Source organism: Nansenia antarctica (genome assembly GCF_963989245.1).
Source record: "Nansenia antarctica genome assembly, chromosome: 12".
In the NCBI taxonomy this organism is placed as follows: Eukaryota; Metazoa; Chordata; class Actinopteri; order Argentiniformes; family Microstomatidae; genus Nansenia; species Nansenia antarctica.
The window spans coordinates 28,038,120-28,060,949 of NC_137682.1; the positions used below are offsets into that span (position 1 = coordinate 28,038,120).

Below are 22,830 nucleotides of genomic sequence, written 5' to 3' on the forward strand. Positions count from 1 at the left end.
GAGACAATGGACCGGATCTATCTGTTGTATAATACTTACCGAAGGCACTATACTGTATGTATTATATATACTGGTACTGAAAACGCTGTTCAAACAAAGAGGATGTCATGGATTCTACATATATATATACTGTATATATATATATAATCCCATAGCCCCATATGAGTTTTGTTTTCTTTTTTGGAGCACAATGCTCCTTGGGGTGTTTGGGGAGTCTTTTAAGCAGGTTGTGAAATGACCTGCCGTTAGCAGCTTGAAGGAGGTGACAGTGACAACTTGTTTGAACGTGGCCTAATAACATGTTTACCTAAGCTAAGAGTATTGAATCTTGGCGTGTGTTTGTGTCTTTCAATCTACAGCCTCACCCTATGTGGTAAGTTGTTTTGGAGACGTTCTACTTACTCTTTTGGCCAACTTTGATTGTTTATTGGGCAACTTTGGCAAACTTCAGGATATTGAAAATGACACATAACGAGCCTAGCATTGTTACTTAGAGGGAACAGAGAATGCCAACAGGCAGGATGACAGATTCCTTATTCTAGTGTTGTTTACACACTATGCAGGAGCAAAGCATAGTTTACATGCCTATCCAGAGTTCGGCTGGGGATTTTCTCTCTCTTATAATCAAGATTGATTCTACAGTTTTATTAAGCCTTTTTAGTTTTTTGTTAGAATGCCTTATTATAGCACTAGTATTACTAAGAAATGACTCCAGCTCCCCTTTATTTGATGATGATTGGATTTCCACAGGCATTGTTATAATAGCTCACCCCACCGGTAGCTCTCGTTGGAATATGACTGTACGCAATAGCCGAGCCTCTCAGATCAGATATTGGACTGATGTTATGACTGTCAGGTTATCGCCACATTCCTGTGAAACTCTCCCAGTAAGGATTCTCATTGTTGAACCTTTCCTCCCTCAGAGGAGTGTGTTTCAGGAGGTGACAACCTTTGCCGTTAGTCTTCTAATCTAGAGGAGCTGGCCCGTTTACCTTGCGGCTCCCTTCATGTCGAGAGCCGGTCTGTGGTGGTGTAGATTAGTGTAACACACTAACCTGCAGAAGGCTCCAAGCCCACTGCAAATCCCCCTGTGGAGAAGAGTCAGGAAATTGCTGTCTAGTCTATGGATCCAGTTCAGTGATTGCACTGCACTGAGATCTAAGGTTAGGTACTGTGTTCACCATTCCCTGTCTAGCAATTTAAGTCAGGCCGTGAATAGCTGGTAGATGTTTAGGCTTCAACATCAAAATATTGTAATATTGTCTGACCTTTATTTTATTTTTGAGGGGAACAAGATTATGAATAGTTGAGTTATGGCTTAATACTGAATATCTAGAGTAGTTGCTGTGGAAGGGTTATTCATAGTGGTTTTTTCTATTAGAAAAAAAAGGTAATCTAATGCTGTTTAGCAGCTAGTTTTATTAAACCACTATCATCAAAAGGCGTATCTTTCATGTGGGTTTCGTATTACCTTGAGGTTGGTGTGGTGTGGTCGGGACCCCTATCTGTTATTAGGTGGGGCTGGCCACAGTAAAGCCTCCCCTGCGTTAGCCCAGGGGCAGGGTGGGACTGGGGAAGAAAGAGGAAGACAAGCCCTCGTCTCTTTCTCATGAACTAGTCTCACTGACGGCCAGGCCCAGGCTCCGTTTCTACCTGCTAAGCCAGCTTTAGAAGTGGAAAGTCTCAGGTAGTGTGTGTGTGTGTGTGTGGAGGGGGGGGGGCATTGATATGCTTCTGTGTCTGTTGGAGGTGACCCGTACAGGAAAGAGGGGGAGGGAAGAGTGCCTATTTACATTGGCAGCTACACAAGGGGAAATGAACTGACTTCAAAGCACGAGTGCAGCGGAATTGTAAAACTAGTGTGCTCTACCAGACACGACTCTCATAACACAGACTGAGATTAGGCTTGTTAGCAGCACAGTCACACATTGTGTCCAGCCTCCCTGCCCCTCAACATACCCCTGTAATGCCTGAACTTAAATATTGTGGAAACAATTAGTGAGAGGGTTGTTTGAATTGTAGAATTGTCGGTCGTGTTTTTTTTTAATGATAATGATCAGAATAAACGGACAATTCTACTTTTGTATCCTCACTCAAACAGATAACCTCAAGTTGTGGGCTTTGACTTTGACTTGACAGTGATGCCATGTGAACCTGTTGGTACAGTAGGGGGGGCTTCTCTTCATCCATGTTTGTGTTCATGTCACACAGGTATGCTGCAGCGCCGGCCCACCGTGGAGGACTTTGTGGAGGCGCTGGTGTCTGAGCTGAACCCCGACTTTGAGACCTTCATCATGGACTCTGAGGGCTGATCGGCTGGACCTTCTGTTTAGAACCTCTTCAAATGTTAGCAGTCACAATTTCAGCTGCCCCATCATGTTCTATATTCATGTTCAGAAAAAGCAACTGATTACTTTTTTTAAAACCAATACCAATCATATCTGGATGGCTAATCAATGTAGACAAATACAGTATGAAATATTTTCTTTTTGCTGTTCGCTTCTCACTTACACTTTTTTCCAAGAAAATGTACAGTATTGTAGCATACATAATGTTTTTATACAGTTTTTGTATTCTATATAAATGGTATTTTACTATATAATAGTATTTGGGGTCAACCATGAAGCCATGTAGTTCATGAAAGTCTCTGCAGGTACTGTATGTCACATGCTGTCTTACACTTGTTTTTTTGTCATTTATGCAAATTAATTATGAAGAGTAAACATTACATTGTAATCCTACAATTAAGAATATTTATTGTATAAGTCTGTGAACAGAAGTTGTCTTTCATTTGTAAAACGTTGCCCACCAGGGAATGGAAAATACAGAATTGTACAATTCCTCAGCTTCAAATATAATTTTCAGCAAAAGTATGATGTTGTTATTTCCTGTTCAGATCAGTGGGGAAAAATACAAAATGTGTTCTTCCTGTCATTTGACCAGTGTTTTGACTAAGGCAGATGGCCTCTCTTTGTTGTGTCTAAGGGCTTGTCTGTGAGAGAGAAGGGAGGCAGCTTGGGTTAGGGGCTGAGATCTGATGACTCAAGGTGTTGTGAATTAGCCATCCAGTCCATGACAACTAAATCAAGTATTACCAGATGTTGCACCTGTTTGAACAGATTCACCTGGTAATTATCAGGGACTGAGGCTGCAGCTGCTCTCCTAACAATGTCCTTACTTGCCTAGCGTGGATATGAGACCTGGGGCAGCACTGAGGTGGGACTTCACATGCTTATTAAAGGCTGTCAGTTTCTATAGGTGCAGGTTTGCAGCTGAGTCTCAGAATGTGTGTATATATATATACATAAACATATATATATATATGTTACGGTACATGTGGGAATACGGTACATGTGGGGAAACTAGGGTTAGGGTTAGGTGCTAGGGTGACTTGGTACATGCTGGCATGTCTAACCCTAACCCTACCCCTAACCCTAGCATCCTAGCACCTAACCCTAACCCTAGTTTTTCCACATGTACCATAACATATACATATATATATACTTTATGCTTATAGTCACATAGAAATACAACAGAACATAGTGGAACAAACAATTGGTCATCCACGCATTCATACATACAAATGTTATAGTAATACACATCAGGTCAAACAGTCATGACTCAGTAAACATCACCTAAGGTCTCAAACACAATCAATTTTTCCCAATAGTTCCAGAATTTCTGGGCCTATTGATTTTGTGAAAATTCTCACACATTCTCTCCATACTTTCAATATTTGTCCATCTCTATCCAGTCAGTCTTTGTTGGAGGTTTGGGCTGGAACCATTTCTGTGTTCCAGCTTTATTGCTGGCTGCTACTATCTTTAGAAAGCCTCAGAACGTTAGTGATTCTACTGAACCAGAACATATTATAGTAGGCTTGTGTCTTGTTGAAGTGGTTTATTTACAAATATCAACATTTTATCAAATGCAAATTAATTGTGGAACTGTATATGTGCACAACAACCACCAATACTACAACTGAAAAAAAACAAGAATTGTCAGTCATGTCTAAGTTACAAAAATATTGACCATCTATTTGCTATTTTACAATATCTACAACAAATTTGATATCACACACAAACTTTTGTTGTCTTGTTCAGTATTATCTAGATTGTCTTCAATATGCACCAGATATCACAGACATGTTTGACATGCTTTTTAGGATTAGATACCAATAATCAACTTGAAAAAGCTTCATGAAAAAGACAATTATGCCAACGGTCACTTCTATGGTGCTGTTGCTAGGCACCTACATGTTTAGATGTAAGACTGAATACAGATGAGCTGCTTTTATTCACTTTGTACCAGGAAGATCAGTCAGCGGCCCTATGTCTTTATTTGAACTTCATTAGATTCAACCTCTGGACCAGCAAACTCATATTGTGCATAGTTTTTTCTTTCAGTCTCTGCTCTTGTGCTTTATTTTGCCTCGAAAGGCTTTTGTTTGCATTTATTTACATAGCCTCTTCAGATGTGTGACGGAAGACGGTCACCAGCTGCTTGACTAGATTGTGTGCCACATACTTTTGGGGAATTGGTGTGTGGGCTCGCCGTAATCTGAGACGGGATCTTGCTGTGCTGTTGTCGGGTCCAGGACGGATCAAGGGTGGAACACAAGCCAGATAAATCCTGTTTGTCATCCTGGAAGAAAAAAAGAGCAGAGAAAAGCACACACCCAGTCATTAGTAATCTATCTACCTCGTCTTCTACCCCATTTGCTTTGCAACATCAGAACACAGCTCAGCTGGTACATTGCCTGGTCCTATCTTTGCTTCTTAGCTAGTTCCGGTTTCCATTGACACACCACTGTCCCTGTCGATCAAAGGGAGTCCAACAGTTGTGGTAAATATAAATAATTGCTCCAGGAAAAGGGTGTTTGTGCGGGTGTGCACGCTGTTTGAACCAAGCTTTTGGGAAACAGAGTATCTCCTCTGTGTGTCCTCTTGACGCCTGTGTTGTATCGTTCTGCTTCAGTGTGTTTGGCTGTGGGTACTGTTGCTCTGGTTCCCTCTGACTGAATTCCTTCAGCCAACCTTTGCTGGCTCTGAGGCTCCATTTGGCAGATCCAGCAAAGCTCATTCAACAAGCCCCGTTGGTTGTGTATTTATTAATGAACTGTAGGATTTCTTATCAGTGCAATTTCATAGATAAATGAGATACATAAGAGAACCCTGGGGAGAATTACGGGAGAATTATTAAGTTGTTTTGAGAACTTGATTTTTCTTCATAGTTCATTTAATTCATAGCATAGTTTACCCAAGCCCTTTAGTTTCCTGAGCTTAATAGTGTTAATGAAGCATCAGTTTCTTGATCGTTCAATGGCTAGGCTCATGTATATCTACTGAGTACCACGGCTACGATTCAAGGTGTTTTGAAAAATGTTTGTGTGAATATCCCATGGACATCAATGCATCATTTATGTGAAAGACCAAGGACTACAAGCACATCTTTTTGGAATAGATGCTGGTCTTCATGCTGGTCGACCAACCTGGTCACAAGTTGCTGTGGGATGGCATTCTACATTCCTCAACCAGGAGTCGTTGGAGGAAAGACCGATATGTCCGTATCAACATATATAAATCGACACACACTACATATTAGTCATAAAATGAGCTACCCGATGTCTCACCATCCAGGGAGGACGGCTTCTGGTTAGAGAGGAGAGAAGACCAGTCAGAGCCCCAACATCCTCTCGTCTCTCTCTAGGTCAGATGAACTCTCATCTCTCTCTAGGTCAGATGAGCTCTCATCTCTCTCTAGGTCAGATGAGCTCATCTCATCTCTCTAGGTCAGATGAGCTCTCATCTCTCTAGGTCAGATGAACTCTCATCTCATCTCTCTAGGTCAGATGAGCTCTCATCTCATCTCTCTAGGTCAGATGAGCTCTCATCTCTCTAGGTCAGATGAGCTCTCATCTCTCTAGGTCAGATGAGCTCTCATCTCATCTCTCTAGGTCAGATGAGCTCTCATCTCTCTAGGTCAGATGAGCTCTCATCTCATCTCTCTAGGTCAGATGAGCTCCCATCTCATCTCTCTAGGTCAGATGAGCTCATCTCATCTCTCTAGGTCAGATGAGCTCTCATCTCTCTCTAGGTCAGATGAACTCTCATCTCATCTCTCTAGGTCAGATGAGCTCATCTCATCTCTCTAGGTCAGATGAGCTCATCTCATCTCTCTAGGTCAGATGAGCTCTCATCTCTCTCTAGGTCAGATGAACTCTCATCTCATCTCTCTAGGTCAGATGAGCTCTCATCTCATCTCTCTCTAGGTCAGATGAACTCTCATCTCATCTCTCTAGGTCAGATGAGCTCGTCTCTCTATGTCAGATGAACTCTCGTCTCTCTAGGTCAGATGACCTGGGTCTTTCTTTTCTTTTTCCTCCTCACCTTTCTCTTCCTCCACATCGCTCCTCCCCGGGAGCTCTGGGTTGCGGGGCGGCAGACTGCAGCTCTCTGCACAGGCAGGGTTCTGCATGAGCGGCCAGGTCTCCCTGGCCTGTCTGGAGACGCAGTCTGGTGGGTCTCCCAGACGGGCTGGAACGCTCTCCTCACATGAGATCACACGTCTGGGGAGGGCAACATGGGGGCCGTGTCAGCATAAATCTATCCTAGCTATGATGATCCAGCCATAGTCCCAGGGAGACATTTATCTGACAGTAATCTTCCAAACAGACCCAAAGTTAACACCATAACAAGACTGCTGTCTTGTTTTTTGTTTTTTGTTTTTCCTGCATTAAAGCACAGTTGTGTAAAGGAATGTTGCTCAAGCCCTCTACATAAGCAATGGTTTACTGTTTATCTACATTTGTCGATCTCTCTAGGTTTTGATGAGAACGTAATGTCAGTTGCTGTGCTTTGTATTGGTTCTCAAGTCGTGACGTTATAATTATAAGGTTCTATCTCCATTTTTTTTTTTTACATAATCTGATCCATTAGGTGTTTATTAATGCCTGTGTGGTGTTATTTTTAAAATGTTGAATTTCTTAAGTTAGTAATGAATAAAATACAAAGGTTCCGTCTCACAAAACATAATGGAATGTAAAAACGTTGACGCTCAATATCTCTGAACTACCCTAAACGGAGATAGAACCTTATAATTCTAAGCTCACGAAGTATTGCTGATAGATTTGTTGACTACTTGTGAATAGTTCAATACATAAATGGTAAGTGATGAACAATGGTGGTTTATAGTTTTTGTGGTTAATGGGTTTGGAGCAGAGGTGAATGGTGGTGCACTGCGGTCCTCCTCACCCCTCGTTGAGGCTGATCTGGGACTGGAAGGGGCTGGTCTCTCTGCTCCGGCCTAGAATGTAGCTCTCGTCACAACACAGGGAGGGGATCAGGTGCACTGGGCCTGGAGATGACACAGGCACAACCGTGGGACAAACTAACACTCAAATATGGAGTTCTGTCTCTCCCCCAAAAAACACAGGATAACCAATGACCGACTCAATGTGATTGTAGTAAACATGGAAGGACCAGTCTGAACCTACCACAGGTGTGTCCAGGGCCCTGGTGACACTGGCAGCACGGTCTCTGGGGGAAGTCATGGAGGCGCCGCCGGTCCAGACATGACAACTCAGCCCCGCTGTACGGCCCGTCCTGGGACCTCAGAGATGCTGAGGGCAAAGTAACCCTCCATTCACTATACACTCACTGAACACCTGTAACCCTCCATCACTATACACTCACTGAACACCTGGCCACCTGAACACCAGGCCAAGCTGCTGGAGGTGGTGGAATGGTGTGGGGAATGTTTTCTTTGTGCCTTTGGCTTTGGTTGACTTTGGTTAATACCAATCAATCATCACTTGAATGCCACAGCCTATTTGAGTATTGTTGCATCCCTTCATGGCCACAATGTTAATGTCCATGATAATGCACCATGATGTCACAAAGCAAAAGTCGTCTCAAACTGGTTTCATGAACATGACAATTAGTTCAGTGTTCTTCAGTGGCCCTTCCCAGTCACCGGATCTGAATCCATTATAACTTGGGATGTGGTAGAACCTCTGGGATGTGGTAGAACCTTTGGGATGTGGTAGAACACCTTTGGGATGTGGTAGAACACCTCTGGGATGTGGTAGAACACCTCTGGGATGTGGTAGAACACCTCTGGGATGTGGTAGAACACCTCTGGGATGTGGTAGAACCTTTGGGATGTGGTAGAACCTTTGGGATGTGGTAGAACACCTCTGGGATGTGGTAGAACCTCTGGGATGTGGTAGAACCTCTGGGATGTGGTAGAACCTCTGGGATGTGGTAGAACCTTTGGGATGTGGTAGAACCTTTGGAATGTGGTAGAACACCTTTGGGATGTGGTAGCACGAGAAATTCACAGCTTGAAAGTGCACCTGGAAAATCGGCAGGAATTGTGTGATGCAATCATGTCATCATGGACCAGAATCTCAAAGGAATGTTTCCATCGTCTTGTGGAATTAATTCATTAATTTGAGAGCAAAGGGAGGCCTTACGCAGTATTAGTATAGTGTTCCTAATAAAGTGTTCAGTGACTGTGTATATATATATATATATATATATATATATATATATATATATATATATATATATATATATATATACAGGGTAGTGGATAGTGAGTTGGACTTCGATGATCGGAAGGTTGTGAGTTCAAATCCCGCCTGAAACCACACCACTACTAGTGTGCCCTTGAGTAAGGCACTTAGCCCTCAGTTACTCCAGGGGGAATGTCCCTGTAATTCGTAATTGTAAATCGCTTTGGATCAAAAGCGTCTGCTAAATGGCAAAATTATTAAAAAATAAAATTAATAAAATTATAATAAGTGCAATGCAGATATTTCAACTTCTTATTTCACTTATTTTTTGGGCCATCGGAACAGACCGAGATTCAGGTTACCATTCACAGATCCTTAGAGATTAGATTAGATTAGATTACTCTTCCTGCTACAACTGGTGGATTGATGATTCACTTGCTTAGTCAAATGTATTGATTGTAAGTCGCTTTGGAATATGGCGTCTGCTAAATGCCCAAAATGTAAATGTAAATGGTTGTAGTGTGTACCGGTGTTGGTAGTTTTGACTTTCAGTGTGTTTTTAATATTGTGTTTGGCCATTACTTTACTTGCTACATTGTACATCTATTAACTATCTTATTTACTTTACATTGCTTATTAATACATATTCGCTCTCTTTTTTTATAGAGAGTAGTTTTTAGTTAAATAGTTTCACGGAAACCTGTTTGTTTTTTACCATTATTCAATAAATCTTGGTTTATAAAAATGGAGATTCTCCCGTTCGCCTCTTGTTCTTGTCCCCCCCGGTTCTATTCCATTGTTACTCCCCATATCCACCTGGATAATATTTGGGGACGTGACACTGACCTTAGATCAGCAACTATGGGTCAACTTCCTCCTATTTGAAATGGCAGTGAGAGACAGACGAGTAGTGTTAGAAGTTAGACTCACCGCTGGGCTTCTTCTCCAGCAGCTGTCTCTTGCAGTAGATGACACACAGGATGAGCAGGGCTAGCAGCACGGTGGCCAGGGCGCTGCAGATGACCGCTGCCAGGGCCATGTCTCGAGGGCTGGTCACCACTGAGGGGATGGGCACAAGGTTCACCCGCCCACTGCCTGCAGGGGACAGAGAGAAACACCCCAGACAGAGAGAAACACATGATCAATGGTGTGAAACGTCAAGACTTTTTAACTTAGAAGTCTTGAATGACCTTGCCATTTCTGGGTCAGACCTTGGCCATATTAGAAAAAGAATATTCTAGAAGCATATTACATTATCATTATAGTGTAGGACTCCATATGCAACTGAGTGTACTGATAACTAATTCACCAAGGAAAGACATGTCCTTTATACCCATGCATCCATTCTAGGCTCTCTCATTGGCATGTAGCTCTCATGCTAGAGCAGCAGCTAACCCAGAGTTTCAAAGAGAGATTCCTGGAGTGGATTCTTACATTCTCTCTCTTTCTACAGATGATGAGTTACATTTTTGGTTAATTTCCCTCCACCCCAAGGCCCTCACACCCTCACACCCTCACATCCCCATCAGACAACCCTGTTATTAAGTCTGTGATCAAGGTGAGAGAAGGGAGGCAGTCTGGTCAGATGTGGAAAACCGTGTGTTTGTGTGTGTGTGTGTGTGTGTTTTGTGTGTGTGTGTGTGTGTGTGTGTGTGTGTGTGAGTGTGTGAGTGTGAGTGTGTGTGTGTGTGTGTGTGTGTGTGTGTGTGTGTGTGTGTGTGTGGATGTGTGTGTGTGATGTGGATGTGTTCTGGTTCCATGACTGCAGCTGCTACCACACACTAGCCCACAGGGAAATGTGATGTCACTGTCTGCAGCACCCCACCCTCAGACTGTTCACACACTCTCCCATCAGGAGATCTGGCTCTGAGACAGCTTGTACTTCTACTGTTTTACATTAAGACGGAAAACCCCACAGTTTTCAATGCATGCTGTTTTAGAGTCCTCTATCTGATGTAACAATGAACTTCATTCTTACACCAAGCAATGATTCACACATTTCTGTCAGGTCATGGACTTTGGGGTCTTTGCTTGGGGTCTACTTCACCACAAGACCTCTCTCTAGGAGAAGTGTTACAGTAGCATGAAAGGGTGATAAGAGTATTTTTTTCCCACAGGCTGACCTGCACGCTTGTGTTATTTGAACATCAGATTTCCTAAAACAGGACTGACTTTTTTGAGATACAAGTGGCTGAAAATATGAACGTTCAAGGATTTTTAGGCTTCCAAACTAAATCAAATGAATGTCAGAGGTTCAATAAGTCCGAAAAAACAAGCTACAATAGCCACAATAGAAGAAAAAAAAATATCACCAAATCAACAGACTAAATTCCCATGACTTTGGCGTAAATCTGAATCAATATGAATCTCTGTCGTCTTGAGCAGCAACGGTGAGAGGACGGTGAGAGAATACAAAGTAGCCGTTGAGATAAGCAGCTGTAGAACAGAACAGTAGGTTTGAATAGAGCGGAACCAAGGTACTTCCAGTAATATGCCTTCAATGAAAAATAAACTGACAACTCGCTCAGCATTGAGAAAAACGAATTGTGAGAGATAAAACATTTTTTTTAAATGCCATAAACGACTGTTTGTTTAAAAAATATTTTTCCAATGAGCCCCTTCATTCACTGTTTGCGTTTCAGTACATTAATTATAAAGCAAAGTGGGTTTGGCCTATTCATATTCAAGAGCTCTTTGATATACAATGTAAATATTACCTTAGCCTTGGCCAGGTTTGATATTCAAACGGATACGGGATAAGGATTTTTTTTTTTACATTCAATAATCTAAACCAAACCAGTGGCTGAACTTCAAAATTCAGTGTGACACAGGAGCAAAAAAGCATTTCAATATCCATTGTAAACACAGGTGATTAAAACAGATTAGTCTGTCTCAGTGGAGACGGGTCTTCATACGTGTAAGACCCACAGTAGCAGTTTGGACCATAGAATCACTGCTCAAATCAAGGCAAAAGCACACACTGAGTGTGTAACCTGAGAAAAAAAAGTGGAAAAATTATTTATAATATATAAATAATATAGAACAATTGGAATTCTATCAACATATTGGAACATCCTCAATAAACCTTCTTCACAATTGCAGCACATCTAATACTGGCAGAGATATTGGACTGAACAACTACAGTACACTCATGCTTGCGCTAACACAGCTCAGTGTTTTCCACTACACATTTAGCGAGAACCGCGTCAGGACCATCATGTCCCTGATCCAGCCCCTCGTCCACAGCTGTACCCCCCCCCCCCCCACCCCCGCACCTCCCCTGCCAGCTCTTATCATCCCTCACAGCTGCAGCAAACAAAGAGAAAGGCCAGCCCAGTGAAGAGACCTCACCTGCTGATGTTATCGCCACACTACACTCTGACAATAACCTGCTCCTTCTGATAGAAGCTCACTCCCTGTTGACTTGTGAGAATGCTGAACGTGTCTGTGACAGGTCCATTAGAGAGAGATCATGCAAATGCCTACTTCTGAAAGAAATGGCGATTCTATGTGCATTCATGCTTTCCCCCATCCAAAAGTTTGTGTTTGTGATAAAACAGATCCAACCTATCATAATTACAGGCAACACCCCCTTTAAATGTTCGCCACAAAAACAAACGAGTATTGCCATGTGGTTGTGGTTTCTAGATTTGCATGGATTCTTGATTAATGCTGTGGTGAGGAGCTCTGGCTGCCCTGAGCGTAAACACATCACTCCAGTCAAGTTTGGATTGGCTAGAGAGTGACTTTGTTTTGGTGGGGTTTGTTTGTAAGTGTTGACCGCTTTTGCTTGGTTTGCTCAGGTACGCAACTCAATCAAGACAATTTCCTGCATCCAGCCAACCTGTTGCATTCTGTGGTTTGGAGATAGCACTAACCTTTGAAGATTAGAAGAGGAAGGTGAAGTATATCAATTAAAGTCGTTTTTTTTGTTTTGTTTTTATGTAACAAGATCAGACAATTGTGGTTATTAGTCAGGTCACAGGTTTTGGGGTCTTTGCTTGGGGTCTACTTCACCACAAGTCCTCTCTCTAGGAGAAGTGTTACAGTAGCATGAAAGGGTGATAAGAGTATTTTTTTTTCCACAGGCTGACCTGCACGCTTGTGTTATTTGAACATCAGATTTCTTAAAACAGGACTGACTTTTTGAGATACGTGTTTGAGATAAGTGGCTGAAAATATGAACGTTCAAGGATTTTTAGGCTTCCAAACTAAATCAAATGAATGTCAGAGGTTCAATAAGTCAGAGAAAACAAGCTACAATAGCCACAATAGAAGAAAAACTATCACCAAATCAACAGACTAAATTCCCATGACTTCGGCGTAAATCCGTTTGAAAGTAAAAAAAAAAAGATGAAACAGGGACGACGAGTGGGGGGGAGTTCTGGAGCTTCCCCAGACATCTTTTACAGCTCTACTGTAACATAGAAACACTCCAGCAGATGAAACACATTAAAGAGGCTAAAGGAATCCATAAAACACAATCTAATTTTTACTCTGCTCCAGAAACTGGCCGAGAGACTCAAGTGTGTTCAGATTTACGGTCTCCTCCAACAGAGGCCTCCCTCCCTGCACAGCTGCAGCCTTGCCCTGGGCCCGTGTGGGCTATTAGAATGATCTGCCCTTTAAGTTCTCACCACCCTCCGCAAGATAACACTGAAGGAGGAGGGAGCAAGACTTTCAAACATTTGGAAGTGTTCCACAAAGACTCCCTAAAACTAAACTACCAGCTTTGGTCTGGGACACAATGGCCATTTTGTTTCTCTGCCTTTGCAATCAAAATGGCAAGACAGACAGACAGACAGACATGTAAATGTCTTATATTACTTTATTTTTCATAATAAAAAATGTGATGGTTATTCTCCAGTCCAAAAAGAAGGTAACCTTTTACTTTAAGTTCCCCTGTGCCTGTAGCGCTGTAATCCTTCTAGTAAAAACACTATTGTTACTGTACATACTGTACATACTGTACATACTCATTCACTGATTGCATGATAATAGATTCCTTCATTGTCCTATAATACAAACATGTCCATGCCATTACTGAGGAAGTCATAATGTACACTATAACCTTAGTAGAGTACGACAGTAATATACAATAGTAATATAATACAGTAATTATAGTTACTGCACAGTTATAGGGACCCATTAAAGGAAGTGTGACCGAAAAGCATCAAACTAGACTCAGTTTTAGCAACAAAACACAGACAGAGGTAGAGCAAAAGAGCAAAGGAGAATGAGTTTTGGGATATCCTGAGACATCTTCATTTCTATAACAGAGGGGTGCTAGACCTGGCTGGGCCCAGTTAGACACACGCACTGCCAAAACTTCTCAAGCCACAGCTGCAGCCTCCACCATCAGGAAGTCACACTCAATTACCAAAGGTATAAGTTAGCTAGCACACTCTCTCTGTGGGAGTGCCTAACATCATAAGGTTCTACTTAACCAGTTGTAATGGCCTGAAAAGGGAAGGTAATTAGATGTGTGGCCTGCTGGAATCCAATCCCTAATAGACCTCCATGGACACATAGAACTTGGAAGTAAATCTCTCTACAGCTAGATAATGCTCTAGTTACTGTCCACTCCACTCCGCTAAGATATACTGTATATGATGAATTCTAATATACTGATGTAGTCATTTCAAAAGTGGTATTTCAAAATTTCTTGAAATGTGAATGGGGACTCTCATTCAAGATAATTATGTTGGGTAGCATGGTCCTGGCTAAAATAATCCAGGTTGGGCAATACTGACTATTATGCTAGCAGTATCCATTTAAACTTGTATGGCTTTGCATGTAAAATGAAGCATTTATTTGGCCATAAAACATAGTTGGTTGGCTTAATGAAACTTACTGAATGAACTATGATGGGAGTTGTGGTTCCTATTACTCTAACGGCCAAAATACACATCCAGCGTCAACCTCGCGTGAAACTCAGCAACGCGTGTGAGTTTCATTTCGGCGACCATGTTAATGGGTTAGAGCAGCCATACAGCCCATGTTAACGGGTTAGAGCAGCCATACAGCCCATGTTAACAGGTTAGAGCAGCCATACAGCCCATGTTAACGGGTTAGAGCAGCCATACAGCCCATGTTAACAGGTTAGAGCAGCCATACAGCCCATGTTAACAGGTTAGAGCAGCCATACAGCCCATGTTAACGGGTTAGAGCAGCCATACAGCCCATGGTAACAGGTTAGAGCAGCCATACAGCCCATGTTAACGGGTTAGAGCAGCCATACAGCCCATGTTAACGGGTTAGAGCAGCCATACAGCCCATGTTAACGGGTTAGAGCAGCCATACAGCCCATGTTAACGGGTTAGAGCAGCCATACAGCCCATGTTAACGGGTTAGAGCAGCCATACAGCCCACGTGAGATCATACAGGCAAAATACACTACAGTTTCAATGTCTACATCTGTAAATATATATACTTTTTAAATCAACACTTCCGCTATTTGTTTCAGTAAGTTAAAAGAACATCAGGTGGAGGGCAGTATTTTTCCGGTGATATCTCTCGTCCTGCTCACAATGGAGGGTTGTCTTTCACCCCGTTCTGCTCTACTGCCAATAGAGGAGAGCATCTACACTTCAACATGGAAATCTGTCTCTGTATGAAAAGAGCCGATGCATAATAAACTGCCTCTTGCTACGATGTTTCTAAGACGGTCAATAATATCACAGCACTGGTTCATCAAGTGTAGGCTAGTCATGGCACAAGTCATGCATTGAATGTTTGGTCATCGGCTTTCATTAATTCTCATTAATTCGGTAGTAAAGTTGACTCCCGCAGTCCCGATCAATCTCCTCTCCACTTACATTACGTTTTCATACAAGATATGGCATGTATACTATATTAATCTGTGTAATTTAAGGTTGTTAACGTTTGCTATTCTGTTGTAAAAAAATAAATATGTATCACATGTTTGTCATTGTGTGAAAATAACAATGATACAGCCAATGAATCTGCAGCACAATGTGCATATACATCAATCAATCAAACTTTATTTATATAGTGCAAGTCATGTTTGGTCATCGACTGGTTTCAAGAGTTTTGAGACATTCGCAAGAAACACAACGGGACAACAGTCACAACAGTGACTGAACGCATATGCCATGCTTTCTGTTGAAAACACATTGATCCAGGGACAAGATGTGTTTCAACAGTAAAGTCATTGAGTGGTTTGCTCACGCAAAGAACCACCGCGCTACCTTCCTATTCAACTGAGGTATGTTTCCACATGAATGACAAATGTATGACAAATGAACAGTGCGCAGTTCACTGTAGACTATTGGTTTTGTTTTGTTTTGTAGTCATTTCAAACGTGTTATACTGGCTGTGATATAAAGTGGAGGACTAGATGTCACGTGCCTAATTCCTAGACCCTTGATGGGCACACTTGTTACTTGTCGCTCTCAGAATTGTATTTATATGGCACAAGTCATTTGTTGTGGCATAATGGCCTGACAAGTTTGGGGTCTCGGTTGTTCATTTTTGCATCAATAGTTCAATAGTCTGAGTTCATATTAATGCTCTTATAAAGCTATTGTTATCTGAGAAATGTTTCAGACATATCGCTGGCTACATTCCTTGACAAAGTATGAAGAGAAGAGAAAGTGCTCACAGTGTGGTTCATATGGAGGCGGAGGGTCCCCACAGGGTATGCACTCCATATCTTGGAATCCACTTAACTTTGTTTTCCTGTAAAACCTGTTAAACACAAAATGGCATTTGATTAACTTTGAATGTTAACTTAACTTAACCTGTCCATTGGCTAATATCTGACATTCATCTAGTTGTTTGTGAAAGATGGCATTTACCCAGGCAGACAGTCTCCACACACGGCGTTGCTGGTGATGGAACAGTTGCCCTTCTGGAAGCGGTTGATCAGGCCACAGTCCAAGCAGGGCTTGCACTTCTGCAGACCACGGTCCTCTTTGAAGCGGCTGCTTCTGCAGGGCGCACACTGGGCATCCTCTCCATAACCAAAGCCACATTCCTAGAGGGATTAACAGAAGAAATCCCTCGGGTGAGAGGTGGGGCTGGGGGGGCAGCTGGAGAAAGGCTTTGAATGTGTACTACCAGGGGTCTAGAATCAAAGAATGATCTTGGCTAGCAGGAGTAGAAGGAAACAATGGACTGCCTCTTTTGAGAGTCCATTTTACACTGGCAATAATCTCACTGACTCTCTCCGAATCAATGAGTGGCCTTCTGCTGCAGGCTCCAGAATGGCCAAGCATTTGAATGATAAAAGGCCCTCTAGGACACCCACTGTTGCATTATTGCAAGTTTATTGCTGGGGTTTTTGTGTGACTCTCTCTTTCTTATCTGACACAGTGAATGTCCCGGAGATTGAGAGGCAATTGTACGAACGTTTCAGCTAACTAGGGCCAGGGATTATGGAGAAGTACACAAGCAGAAGAAGTTGAATACCTCTCTTGCTCTATATAATGGGTACTGCACAGCATCCTATTACTGAATGATTGATCTAATACTGAACCAGCTTTGCTGTAAGGCTTTGACCCCTATAACAAGTAAGACTAGAGCTATTTTATATTCTATTTTATAAGACTTAATTTTACAAGATGCATTGCTCCTCAAAAACTATGAAAGTGTGCCTACTTTCAACATCTTTCATACAAAGTCAGATGTAATAGTGTTGTGCTGATATTCAATATGACTGAATATTGTGATTTTGGAGCATATCTTGATGATACAATATTATAGTTCATTATAGTTCAAGTATGTACGGGTAGCACTTTTTTACTACATACTTGAACTATAATTTTTACAGACAATATGTGCATAACTACTCTACATGCATACCCATACATAAGTGCATAACAAAGGTCAGATCTGCTGTTTTGCAAGCAGAAGTGCATCTATCTGTGAAAACATGTTTCTGTCTTTGTATTTACAACATCAGACATCCACTCACGCTGGCACGTATATACTTGAACTGTAATGAACGATAATATTGTATATCATGATTTATGACATTCATGAAGTCATATTGTGAATAAGAAAATGCTAATATCACCTGACCCTAACATTATGATTGAGACACAATGTCTGATTTCTGATTTCCTTTAGTTATTGATAAGATTTGACTTTCAAATGCTTATCAATTTGGAACACATTATTGCAAATTCCATTAGTTTCTACAAAGTAACTGGGAACAGATGGATAGAATGTGTGGGAGCTCACCAAAAGCAAAACCCTTAATGCAATTCCTATTCATTGCATTCGATCTCACTGCAGTATTTATATAGTACACAGAGAGAGACTGGCAACCTTGATCCCCTATGGTCATAGAAACAGTTTGATTTCTGCTGATCATCATATCCCATTACAAGTAAAAGGACCCTATTAGAATGACATCACTGATTGTATTGTCTGCAGCAGCTGCCCCCGTCCACTGTTCTACCACTGTTGCCACATTGCATTCCCAGGGCAGGGTGATGTTATGGGGGGGCGGGGGCGGGGGGGGGGGGCTCATATATCATTAATGTGAAGGTCACTTCAAACAGGATGTCTCTCTCTTCAGCCGTGTCCTGTTTCACCGCCTGGGCATGCAGTCGCACTGGAATGTGGGCACAAGAACCAGGGGGTTGAGCAGATTGGCAAAAAGCAATTACCGTAGTGAGCCAAAGATGCGATCGGGTGATGGCACCACAGAGTCGAGGCAAAAGATGAGGAATTCGGTCCGTTCAGCCAAACACATATGAGATGACATTGGAGCGCGGGTCGGGTCTGAACAGAGAAGGTTCTAAGGGCAGGGCCGCAGCTGTTGTTCGGAGCTTTCCATATAAGGACCCTTCTCTCCAGCAGGGGCATGGCAAGGAACAGTAGACAGAGAGAGAGAGAAAAGAGAAAAGAGAAAAGGGGGATGGATGAGCAACAACAAGGGGGGGGGAAATAAAGAAGGCATACTCATAGCCTTCTCGGAAAGGATAATCAACAACAGTCAAAGCAGTGGAGTTGAAATTCAGGGATGATGAACCCTGGAGCCCGGGTCTGTGCGAGTGCGAGGCCAGCGGCAGAGCTGTTCAGAGCGGTTTTGGACGGAGCCGTCCCACTTCCAGATGAAGGGGCCCCTGGGAGGATTCATCTCCACAAAGCTGAGCGCTGGCACAGACTCTGTCCATGTGGCACCGCATGGCAGGAGATGGGCTGCCACGTACCCAGGGCAGGGTAGGGCACAGAACAAAAGGAGCACTCAGCTAACATCTCCCAGCTCCATCCTGGCAGCACTGTACATCTAGGAGTCGTCTCTTTCACTCCTTTGTCCTTTGGTAATAAAGGCTCAGAGGATATAATAATATATATAAGGATATAATAGTCAGACACACTAACCTGTTCAGGTGCCTGACTGAGAGACAACAACCGTAATAAACAACAACACTATTTTAATTGACCCGATTAATAACAATAAATGTGCTGTTGTATCTACAGGAAAATAGATGGCCAAAATATATCAAGTTGACTAATTGGATTCTCAAATTAGATTTTCAAATGCATCATCACTTCCGTTTACTCAGGATGATCTACCCTCAAAGTACAAGAAAAGGCTAGTCTTCACAAGTCCCATTTTACCCGTATCTTCAGATCTAGTTATAGTGAGTATGCCAAACATAATAGCAGCGAGGCAGAGCTGGAGAGTGGAGAGCTGAGAGCTGGCTGCAGTTGAAGCATGTTCAGACGGGGAGATATTTCAGAGATTAAGAGGGAATCACCAGAGTCTCCAAGGGGGGCCAGTCATCTGATCCAGTAATGAACCAGCTCCCAAAACAATGCAAGTTTGTTAACACAGTATGCCATCTGACATGCCCCATGCACACACACTCCCATGCCAGCTCACAGCCTTGGCCCTAGGAGGCTGGCTGAGAAACGTTACACTCTCTTTCAATGTCTGCACATCAAAGGGATGTTGCCTCTACGCCAGTGGCTTATTAAAAGTTCCCAGCATGCATTGTGAGGCAATCACTCCTGCATGGTTGATATAACCAAAATATATAACCCAACAAATATAACTTAACTAGCGTAGTAAAGAAGATGTTAATGTAGTGATACAAAAAAATATATATACAAAGCAACATCTTTTTAACAAAGGACTTCCTTGCTGACTTGGTACAGTACAGTAGCTCACTGCGCTACATGGATAGGGGCTTATTGATCTTGGTGAGGTTTCTTTGCAAAGATACCAGCAGATATGAAGAATGAAGTGAAGTACATTCCACGTGGATGTCTATAATAAATAATAATAATAATACATTTTATTTATAAAAGCACTTTACATAGTTAAATACACAATTATAAACAGGAAGATAAAACAATAAACATTTTCAATTAAAAGGCAAAAAAAAGGCTCTATTAAAAAGGTGGGTTTTAAGGCCTCGTTTAAAAGCATCCACAGACTGTGGTGCCCTTAGGTGGTCAGGGAGAGCATTCCACAGCCTGGGAGCAGCCGAGCAGAAGGCCCGATCTCCCTATAGCAGTCACATAAGTACCCAAAAGTCTCCCTGCTGAGGCACTCTTTACCCCTGCTCACTCTTTACCCCTGTTCAGAGTAGTCTCTCTACCCCTGCTCAGTGTCTCTTTACCCTGCTCAGAGTAGTCTCTTTACCCTGCTCAGAGTAGTCTCTTTACCCTGCTCAGAGTCTCTTTACCCTGCTCAGAGTCTCTCTACCCTGCTCAGAGTAGTCTCTTTACCCCTGTTCAGAGCCCTGCTCAGAGCTCCCATTTGAGCTGGCATCCCGCTACCACTTAGAATGAATGAGGCAGCCAATTATTAACTAGGACCCCAGGGCATCCAGCATTCATGACTGTTGAACTGGCAGAGAGACATGAGGTCTACTGAAGCATACCACCAATGAGTGCATGTCTGTGTGTACCAAGATAAAGGGCAACCTGGTAGAAATGCATATGTGACACGGTCTGGTGAAAAGGTCCATATGCCGGCAATTCTCAAGTCGCGCAAATGATCAAAAAAGCTTCTTTAAAAAAAATAGAATTCATGTGTTTTCCGTTTCTTTCATATTATGAAAGTTTAAGTATAGAAGAGCCCACTCAATATAACAAACAACAGTTTTAGGATCACTAAATACATATCATTTGTGAATTGGATTCACTGTTTCGTCTGCCGTCCTGCTTTGCAGCTACTGGGTTAGTGATACATGGCTTGTAAACAAGCTTAGGTTTTAGGACGTGTAGTTGTGATCAGCTAATTATGTGTAGTTATGTCTTTTTAGCATGTTGAGGTTCTATCAGCATGTTGTGATGTGCTAAACATGCAGGTAGATGTTCATAGCAATGTTCTTTCTTAGCTGCTAGCTAGCTACCAACGTGATGGTAGCAAACGTGTCTGTTTTGATTCAGAACGATTTTCTCCAGTATTTGGTTTGTACCAACATTCAAATAAGCATATCTTATACTATTAAACTTTTTAAATTTCAATGTATGACACATCATTTGAAAGCTTACATTCTGCACTTCATAATCTGTAAAAAATAGAAAAATGACCTTGTCCTACTTGGGGACTTTTTCACCAGACCCTGTCACATATGTGTAACAGATGTTATGAGAGGGTAATATGTTGGCTGTTTTTTGTGGGGTCTTTTTTTTTTTTTTTTTTACCTGAGCATTCGTGGTCAATAAGCCACAACTAGGTGGAAAAGCATTGCTCAACTGACTTTGTTCATGCCCTTCATACCAGTTCATACATAACATACATAAATCCATGTCTTTGGCAAGAATACTGAAATAAGTCATACCCCTCTCACTGTAAAGCACGTTTATGCATGGGTTCTCTCAAACAATGGAGACAATCAGCTGGACAGGGAACTTAGGGAAAAACAAAGGAATCCATTCAACAACAGAAGGTCAAAAGTATGGTTGTGACTGATTAAAGAGGGGTCGGTGTTCTACAAAAGCTAATGACGCTCTGGCTGTTTTCTCCATGAAAGAGAGGAAGTAATAAATAACGAAGTTCCCCTGGATAACATTCACTATTCTAAACAACGGTATCCATCTCTCATGAACCTAGAGAGTACTTTTTTTGCACTGAGGGTTTGACTTCCTTGGATGTTATTCAGTTAAAGGAAAAAAAAATAGATTTAGAAAATGTTGTAAGCACCACGGGAGATGTTCATTCACTTAGGGTTACATTGTTGTTTAACTGTTTGCACTTGACATTATTAGGTCCCAAACCTTAGATAGCTCCTGTCCGGCATCACACTGTTTGCAGGGTTGACAGGTCCCTAGCTGATCCTGGTACTCCTGCTCCCTGCACTCTCTGCTCTCCTCCTCGGCCCTCACAGGGACCTAAGAGGGAAGAACAGTTTGATACTGGGCGGTTAGGGATTCCTGCGCTTCATCACAGCTTTCATCAGTAAGAGATCATGTGGAATCCAGAATGGCGCGTAATTCCCTTTATACTAGTGCCATTCGTTTATCCATGTCATAGACCATACTCATAGTAAGTTACACTTCAATATTTGTCCATGCATACACATTAATGTGACCAGCCAATACATGACCTCTGTTATTCAGAATATATGTATTATATCAGTAAATATGCAGAGCACTAACCAGAGATGTGTGTATTACGTGTAACGTCAGTAGAAGTAACCAGGTGTGCCCAAGCATCCAGGCCATTTTGAGCGGCTGCTGCTGTCGGATGATTCTGGAAAGGGGAAAGATAGTGTTACTAAGAAGAATGAAGGTACAGTATGAATCCAAATCAGAATTTACTTTGTTCAATGATAATTCATGAAAATCTATTAGACCCTTCAACTTGAGTAAGGACTCACACTTGATCTTTTGTTTCTAGGACCATAACTTCACAGAAAACCAACCAACCCAAAAAGTGCATTGACTGTCACATATCAGAATTTAATGAAACATGTCAACTCATAGGCCTACTCAAGAGCCTGCCAATAAACTCAATAAGTAAATATTCTTGTCTGCCACTTTCCTGAAAAGAAAACATATCACAATGGTGCTAGTGGTATGGTCACCTGTAAGTATAAGATGCTAAAGGCTAGAAGATACAGGCGTATCTATTATAGATAGACTACTTGTGAATCTTCTTGTATGCAAACACAAGACATTTTGTGTTCATAAAGTATAATACATAAAGTATGACACATAAAGTAAAACGACATTTACATTAGACTACTCCTGCGACTTGTCAAACATTGTTGGATGCATATTCAGGATCATGATGCATCATATGCTTACGCCTAAAAAGTCAACAATTAGCCTACAGATCGATGACGGGATGATCTGGTCTCTGAAAAATGAATTATGGG

The 22,830-nt window shown here is 42.0% G+C and overlaps 2 protein-coding genes across 2 annotated transcripts in view; one reads left to right on the forward strand and one right to left on the reverse strand.

Moving 5' to 3' along the window:
• Positions 1–3,199, forward strand: part of LOC308168318 (mitochondrial intermediate peptidase-like) — a 50,201-nt gene extending 47,002 nt beyond the window's left edge. Inside the window, exon 19 of the mRNA XM_080542866.1 lies at positions 2,212–3,199. Within this exon, the coding sequence (XP_080398992.1) occupies positions 2,212–2,312 (101 nt within the window). The 3' untranslated portion in view covers positions 2,313–3,199. The remainder of the gene's footprint in view (positions 1–2,211) is intronic.
• A 4,050-nt stretch (positions 3,200–7,249) lies between these two features.
• On the reverse strand, positions 7,250–22,174 carry tnfrsf19 (tumor necrosis factor receptor superfamily, member 19; the record flags this gene model as incomplete). The annotated part of the gene is made up of 7 exons (XM_080543382.1): positions 7,250–7,356; positions 7,496–7,621; positions 9,449–9,613; positions 16,143–16,228; positions 16,339–16,517; positions 21,728–21,841; positions 22,109–22,174. The coding sequence occupies 7 exons, from the start codon at positions 22,172–22,174 to the stop codon at positions 7,250–7,252; spliced, it is 843 nt and encodes a 280-aa protein (XP_080399508.1).
• Positions 22,175–22,830: the final 656 nt, after the last annotated feature.